The 7,818-nt window shown below is 41.8% G+C and overlaps 1 protein-coding gene across 3 annotated transcripts; it reads left to right on the top strand.

The window, feature by feature from the left end:
• The first annotated feature begins 84 nt into the window (after positions 1-84).
• Positions 85-7,783, top strand: ZBTB26 (zinc finger and BTB domain containing 26). 3 transcript variants are annotated; one of them, XM_010570738.1, is made up of 3 exons: positions 85-151; positions 2,486-3,743; positions 4,071-7,783. In XM_010570738.1, the coding sequence occupies exons 2-3, from the start codon at positions 2,496-2,498 to the stop codon at positions 4,083-4,085; spliced, it is 1,263 nt and encodes a 420-aa protein (XP_010569040.1). In that variant the 5' UTR covers positions 85-151; positions 2,486-2,495; the 3' UTR covers positions 4,086-7,783. The 3 variants fall into 3 exon arrangements, with proteins under 3 accessions (XP_010569040.1, XP_010569037.1, XP_010569039.1); XM_010570735.1 differs by having other exon boundaries at positions 2,486-7,783; XM_010570737.1 differs by lacking the exon at positions 85-151 and adding an exon at positions 1,364-1,606 and having other exon boundaries at positions 2,486-7,783.
• Positions 7,784-7,818: the final 35 nt, after the last annotated feature.

A 7,818-nucleotide genomic window follows, 5' to 3' on the forward strand; every position in this document is an offset into this window, starting at 1 on the left:
GGTCCGGCGCTGGGGCGGCGCGACCCCAAGCCCGGGCGGCGGCTCACGGCGGCTCTCCTCCCCTCTCTAGGTCCGTAGCCGGAGGCCGCGGCGTGCGCTGCGGTAGGAGCGGCCGCGGGTGCCAGCGGGGGGACGCGGCCCGGCGCGACAGGTACGTGCCCCTTCCGCGGGGGGACACCCCCCCACGCACCGCCGGTTTTGCGACGGATTTGGTGTTTGGGGACGGTTTTGAACAGCCGCGCGGGGTCTCGGTTGGGCTGTCCCGCGACATCGTTTTCCCCGGTTGTCGGGAAGTACGTGCGGGGCAGACGGTGGCCGTCCGCCTCGGTGGAAGCACCGGCTTCCAGGGGGGAGAGCCCTGCCCTCCCCGCTCGGCCCGGAGGGTCGCGGCTGACCAGAAGTTGGGCTCGGTCTGCCAGCCTCCCCAGAAAGAGGATTTGGGGTTCATTGGGTGGCTTTGTTGTTTTTTTTTTTCTTGGAGATCAGTGGTAGTAGAAACTGAACGCGTGTCAAGGCAAGTCGCTTCTTTTCTGTTTTCAGTTTCTCGTGGTGTGGCTCTTGTCACCTGCCCGAGGAACGCAGAGCCACTGGAGTAGCTGTGTCGGGTTAGCAGCACAATATAGCGTTACCTTGGCACGGGCGCTTTAACTGCGCTTATATTGTAGTACCCCCAGGTGGAAAAAACAGGCTCACGAGTAGACTTCCTTCATCGCTTCCAAGAGAAAACACAAAGAGAAACAGTTCGATGGCGCCTGAAATTCACTGAAGATACTGCACGCTGATCTGTTGCTACCGTTTATATTTGCCAAAGGCTATTGCCTCGTAAAATTCAATGTTTTGCCCTAGAAATGGGGATGAGTCAGGCAGCACTGAAGACAGGATAACTAAGAGACTGGCGGCTCTACTTTCTGTAGATTCAGCAGAACTGTTTGTGCTGCAGAGTGATGCTACCCTGTTTCTGAACTTTCCATAGTCCCTTGTTTCTGAAGACTTTTGAAATCCCTTTCTAATTCTCACGTGCTGTACGCTGGAAGATATACCTGATGGGCTTGAGTAGTGAGGAGGTCATGTTTCGAATGATGTCTGATCAGCAAATTGAAACAACCCTGACCATCAGCAGATACTTCTAAAAATGTTCTTCTTTGAACCCCTGTCTTGTGTACTCATTCATTTACACTAGGCATGACTCCATTTCCTGTTGTGTACACTGAGCTGATACTTCATGCCCCAACAGAGCAGTATCGGCTTTTATCTGTAAACTTCAAAGCTTCCTTTCAAGCTTTATGTGGTGGTTGTAATAGTTGTGAGGTGTAAGTTTTGCTTTGTTTTGTTATTTTATCTCACTAAATCTTGCATCATTTAGTCTCCTGTGATTTCTTCACTTCCTGCAATCCCAGTTCTCTGGCACGATTGCGTGAACAGTGTTTCATCGAGAATCAGTGTAGTCTCCTAAATTCTTAAAACAACTGTTGAAAGAGAAAAGACTAATACTTGTTTTCTGGAAGATCCACTGTTCTTCATTCCAAATACTGTCAAACAAGAACAAACTTCCTAGAGGAATGATCTTCCAAAGAAGATGAGAAACAAGACTTCCTACATTCCCCAGGTATTCAAAACAGGGAGCCTAGAAGGTGTGATTTATATAATGAGGGGCCATACAGAACGTTTTTTTTCTATGATCTTTTTTAAAAAAAAGAGAACAACGCACAGCAAACCAACCCTTGCAAAAAAACTTACAAGACAATCTAAAACAATGCATTAAACCCAGTGCTGCAGATACCGCAAAGCTTGCGTAGTCCTTCCTAAGACTGGCTTGTTGAAGTTACAGTTACTGCCAACGAGATGTGTCCTATGTCAATATTGTTGCAAATTGTGAAGTGTCCTAGAGGAACTGTAGCCATTGTTCTTGGACTGTAACTCTTAGGAGCAGTATATGATAGATGCCAGAAGGTTAAGAGGGATGTTTGCATGTCTGGCAAGTGCTGGGTACTGTCTTACCTTGAATTCATTTGTCATGAAAGCTATTTAAGCATTGAAGGAAATAAAGAACCAAAAGCTGAAGGAACGTCTTTGTTATTTGGTAAAGACAAAATCTCTGAGGAGTTTTAATGTGGAAGCAAAGCTTTACAAGAGCAAAGGCTGCTAAAAATAATTCAGTGGTTTCCCTTTAAATTCCAGACAAGTAGTGTGGAAAACATCTTAACTCTTTAGGATACTGCTTCAGGAGAATTTCTGTCCTATCACCTCTACTTTATATTCAAGCGGCATTAAATTAAAAAAAGGTAAAAGATATTGTAAGGTGAGGTGCAAACTTGATTTATTATTTTTTTTTTAACTTGTAACAGACTTCAGCGTTTATCTAGGATAAAACATAACATCTGATTAAACACACACTTTATATTATTTCTTTAGACCCTTCTAACTTGCATTTTAGAAAATGAAAAAATTCTCACTTGTGGTTTTTTTTCTTGCTGCTTTTCCTTAGGTGTGCCAAAATGTCAGAAAGATCAGATATTCTTCACTTCAAGTTTGACAATTACGGGGATTCGATGTTACAGAAAATGAACAAACTGAGGGAAGAAAACAAATTTTGTGATGTCGTGGTCCATATAGATGACATTGAAGTTCATGGGCATAAAATTGTATTTGCTGCTGGCTCTCCCTTTTTAAGAGATCAGTTCTTACTGAACGACTCCAGAGATGTAAAAATCTCTATACTGCAGAGTTCAGAAGTGGGGAGGCAGCTGCTTCTCTCCTGTTACAGTGGTATTCTGGAGTTTCCTGAAATGGAACTGGTAAACTACTTGACTGCTGCAAGCTTTCTGCAGATGAGCCACATTGTTGAACGATGTACGCAGGCCCTCTGGAAGTTTATAAAACCGAAGCAGCCATTGGAGAGCAAGGAGTGTGAACAGCAAAGTGACTCCTCTGAGCTGAAGGAACATCAAGGAGATGACGACTCTCTGCAGCAAGATTCACCTTGTATTCAACCTTCAGAAGACAGTATGGACATGGAGGATAGTGATATTCAGATCATCAAGGTGGAGTCCATCGGGGAGGTAACAGAAGTTAGGAATAAGAAGGATCAGAACCAGTTTATTTCTTCTGAACAAACTGCACTGCATTCCTCAGAGCCTCAACACTTTCTTATCAACTCCACTGTTGAAAACAGAGCAAGTGAAATAGAGCAAAACCACCTCCACAACTATGCCCTTTCATATGCTGGCAGTGATAACATCATTCTGGCCTCTAAAGATATGTTTGGGCCTAACAACCGAGGTATAGACAAAGGCCTCCAGTGGCACCATCAATGTCCAAAGTGCACAAGAGTATTTCGGCATCTGGAAAACTATGCTAATCACTTAAAGATGCATAAACTATTTATGTGTCTCCTCTGTGGCAAGACATTCACTCAGAAAGGCAATCTCCACCGGCACATGAGAGTGCACGCAGGCATCAAACCGTTCCAATGTAAGATCTGTGGGAAAACGTTCTCTCAGAAATGTTCCTTACAGGACCATCTCAACCTGCACAGTGGGGACAAGCCCCATAAGTGTAACTACTGTGACATGGTTTTTGCGCATAAACCCGTTCTGAGGAAACATCTTAAACAGCTACATGGTAAAAATAGCTTTGACAATGCCAATGAAAGAAACGTTCAAGACATAACAGTGGACTTCGATTCATTCACATGTAGCGCTGCTACAGACAGTAAGGTCTGTCAGCAAGCTGATGCAAGCCAGGTACTGGATGCAGGGAAGCTGCCTCAGGCTGTGCTCAGTTTAAGAAATGATAGTACCTGCGTCAATTAAGCAATTAGAAACAGCCCTTTGTAGGGATCATGACTGAGAGGAGCGAACAGTTGGTTTGGGCTCTTACCTAAACTAGTGGTATGCCCTGAAAGGCTACGGATGGATGGATGGCGGGTTGGATTGCAAAACCTGGCAGGTCTTCAGCATTCGTTCTTAGTCTTACTTGATATTTTCTGTGAATAGCAATCTTCCTTCAGGTTTCTGTCTGTGTCTCTACTGTGGATTATGGGGTTAATTGTTTCATTTCTCTCTGATTAGGAGACTCAAGACTAACACCTTTTGAAAGACTGTTGCTGTGGGCTGCAAGTAAACCATCTGCTGTACAGTTAGAGGCCTCTCTGTGTCTGGGCAGATGGAGGAAAGAGCAAAGAGGACAAGTCTGTGAGATAACCTGATTTTTTTTTTTTTTTTAAAGCACTGGATAACTGAAAGCACTCCATATAGTTAAATTTAAACTTACCTCTTAAAATTACCTTTCTCTGATCTTACCCCTAGACCCCTACAGTTGAAATGAAGTATTTTTGTGTCACTTTTTTGCCCTTTCTAAACTATTTCAAGAAACTTCTGCTGCCAATCAATGCTATCTTAAAAGCTCTCAGGGTTTTTAAGCTCGACGTGTGTTATGAAAAGATAAAACCCTAAATGATTTGGCAGGGTTAGCTGATCGTTGCATAGAACTGTTCAAAATAAGAATAAATTGCAGCTCTGGAATGTGAGAGGCCGGTGCCTGGAGTGCAAGTATGACCTATTTCTTATGCTGTCATACCTAAGATTTTTTAAAGGGCACTTACCAGTGTATGTACTGAGACAAGCTAAACACTTCAAAACTAAAAATTATCATCCATCTTCCATAAATTTTGCATCACATAACCCACAACAGTTGTTGGTTTTAGAGCAAAGCTGGAGTGGAGAAATACTGCTTTTTGACACTGTGAACAGAATCTGTTTTAAAAGCTGCAAGGTATAACAACTCCATGCTTTTCTTTTTTTTGTCGTCTTTTTTTTTTTTTCCCCCTTTAGTTCTTGTGTATCTCTCCTTGGTATCTAATAAGGGCCATGTTAACTTGGAAAAAAAAAACAACACAAAAATACCTGCCATGAGAACATTAACAACATAAAGTTTTTTGATTTCTTGGACATTCAAAGAATACTTTTTTTTTTGTAAGTGACCTGCATAGTTCATGACCATTAGTGTTTCACAAAGCCTAGGATGAAGTATAGGTAGCACAATTTCTGTAGGTTAATATATCAGCTATTGGCTGTACTCAGCAATACCTCTTGTATACCGCCTTAAACATCAAATGTAGCGGGAATGGCATGTCAGTTGGGATTCTGGGATTATACTGTATTCCTTCTCAAAAGTGCCGTGGAATTATCCGCATCCCAATCAGGCTGAAAGAAACTAATTTATCAAGGAACACCATTCCCAGTAGAACAGCACTCTTATTACATTGAAGTGTAGCATAGACTAATAATCAAATGGCTGATCCTCGGTAGAGAACTGCTGTTTGTATTTGGATTAAGTATTTCTTCCAATGCAGCTCTTTTCCACAAGGTTTGCCATGAGGCTGAGATTATGCTTCCTACCTAAAAGTAGTACTGTTTGTGTGTTTGAATGAGGGGGTGGGGGTAAAAGGCTGCTATTGTATGGTTAAAAATGCTAAACAGGTATGACCAAAGGTGTGTTGGAGCAAAAAATGTTTTGTATGTAATTATCAAAAGTTGGTCTTGATCTTCAGATATGTGTGTGTAGAAGCCAGGATTTCCTTACGCAGATGTTACACTGATGGATGATAAAAAGCATTAATGTTGCAGAACGTTTTCAGAAATCCACGTACTTTCAAGTAGAAAAGCAAGATGATTCTGTGAATCAGTTTTTGCAATTGAATTCTTAAACTACTGTACTTGACTGTTACATAAACAATTACATGGACAGCTAGGAAGTAAGCAATGGAAGTGGAGTCAGGGCATTACACCTTTCAAGTTGTAGCAAATATATTTAGGCCTAAAATCTAACTATTTGGAACTTTTTAAAATTATTGTTCAGGTTCCTGGGGCAGAAAATAGGTTTGCGTGGGAAGAAAAACTGTTTTTCCTCTTAAAGCCACCCGCTTTCAGAATCGTTTTGAGCTAAAACTGACCATGACAGTTGCATCTGACACTTGCATTCTGTCTTCAGGCAGAATCTTCTGTATTGTTCAAACATCTTGACAATATTTTATTCACTATATGGAAATAAGTTGTAGCACTAACGTCAAAACGAAGATAGACATGGAGAATAAGAGCTTGCAGAGCCAGGTCAACGTGCTGTAAGGGACTAGTGAACAATCTAACAAGATACGAATATGGACATGATAAAGAAAATGGTCTTCTGCCAGAGGAAGGAAGAAAACTGTACAAATGCTAGAAAAAATGGCAGCAAAATGGACAGCATTGAAAGCTTTGTCTATCTGGGAAGGGGTTTTTTTGTGGAATTATGAAGCTGTAATGTTACTGTAAGGAGAATACAGCTTGTTGAAGTAGCCGTGGGTGACCTGAAGCTGACATGAAGAGACAAGGGGTTTCCTAAGAAACAAAAAAATGATTTGGTCAAGATACGTAGGTTTTCAGTCCACCCTATGCTGTGGTGATGTCAACGTCTGAGAAGGCTGAGACTGCTGGCTGTTGAGTTAAAAGGCTGCTTGTGGTCATTTGGTGAGACCATGGCAGAAATAAATAGGAAAAAGCAGAAATGCAGAAGACTGCTTGCTTCTTCAATGAAAATGGACACATCTGTTGGATGAAAAGTGACTTCTTACTAATGTCTGTGCTTTTGTCCTGGCAAAAGGGTGCAGACCAAAAGATTTATGCAGGAGATGGCTGCGTGACTCCAGAAACGCTGGAGATCTAAGAGGGCAATACGCTGATGGCGCGGTGCAAAGTGCACTGGTGGCAGAGTTCATCTAAGATTTGCCCCTATATGGAACAGACAAGCAAAGAGTATAGAAGAGGTATTAGAAAAGAAAAATCTGGCTAATGCTTCTTCTCTGAATTACAGATTAAAATGAGTGAGAATTATTATAAATGGAATATACAGAGGCAGCTCGGTTATAGACTAAGATGAACTTATTTGTCCATGTATGTAAAATGTTGTCTTCATTGCAATGTTCTGATTAGTTAAAGACTAGATCCATTGGTTGTTGCTACTGATGCTGCATATTCAGATGAGGACTATGGCAGTTATCATGATCTGTGTGTTAATGTGTAGAATACTATTTGCTGGTAAGTGGATAGTCTCACAACTTAATGTGCTGTACAACTTCCTGCATATCCTAAAAATAACTGAAGTCTATTACAAAAATATTTTAATACCTCCTTGAATATATTAGGATTTTTTTTTTATGTTGGCATTTTATTTATTTATTTTATATAGAAGAAGAAAATCTTAGAACTCTTAGGTTTACCAGAGGTTTAAGCTCAACACTTTTCTGAGTGGTGGTAGCTTGTGTAGCCTGTGTTCCTGCAGCATATGGTGCAGCTGCACAGCCTCCTGTATAGATCAGGGATGAGTCTTTCCTTAATTTATTTTTCTTTTAGAAGACACGTTTTGCAAGTTAGTAACTGATAAAACTGAAGTGTCGGTCTTTTTCCTCCCCTAGCTTTTTGGCGAAACTTGGATAGCTGCCGCTGAACTTTAAAAAATCGATTGTGTGGGGCTGATTTTGGTTCTGGAGTCGTTGGGAGGAGTACAGGCGAGGAGGGAGAATCAAAACGCGATACAAACTGAAACTGCTGAGAGAGTTCTAAAGTCACGTTAAGTCTTGATTTTGAAAAACAAAGGGGGGAAAAATAGTCGGCCCCTCCTGACTTGGTAAGGCTTGAGAAGGCAGAACGGACGTTTTTCCTTTGAGATTGTATAAGCGACGGACTGAGCATTAGCTACCTCTTCAGTGACGGGCAAAAGTCTTACGCTACGTATTATTACCAAAGCAGGCGGGTCAGCGGCCCTCGGAGAGTTTCCTCCCCG

This window comes from Haliaeetus leucocephalus, unplaced genomic scaffold, assembly GCF_000737465.1.
Source record: "Haliaeetus leucocephalus isolate CR32 unplaced genomic scaffold, Haliaeetus_leucocephalus-4.0 Scaffold306, whole genome shotgun sequence".
NCBI lineage: Eukaryota > Metazoa > Chordata > Aves > Accipitriformes > Accipitridae > Haliaeetus > Haliaeetus leucocephalus.

Excerpts from the sequence above, each read along its gene's own strand:
- ZBTB26 (XM_010570735.1), top strand. The coding sequence starts at position 2,496 with ATGTCAGAAAGATCAGATATTCTTCACTTCAAGTTTGACAATTACGGG.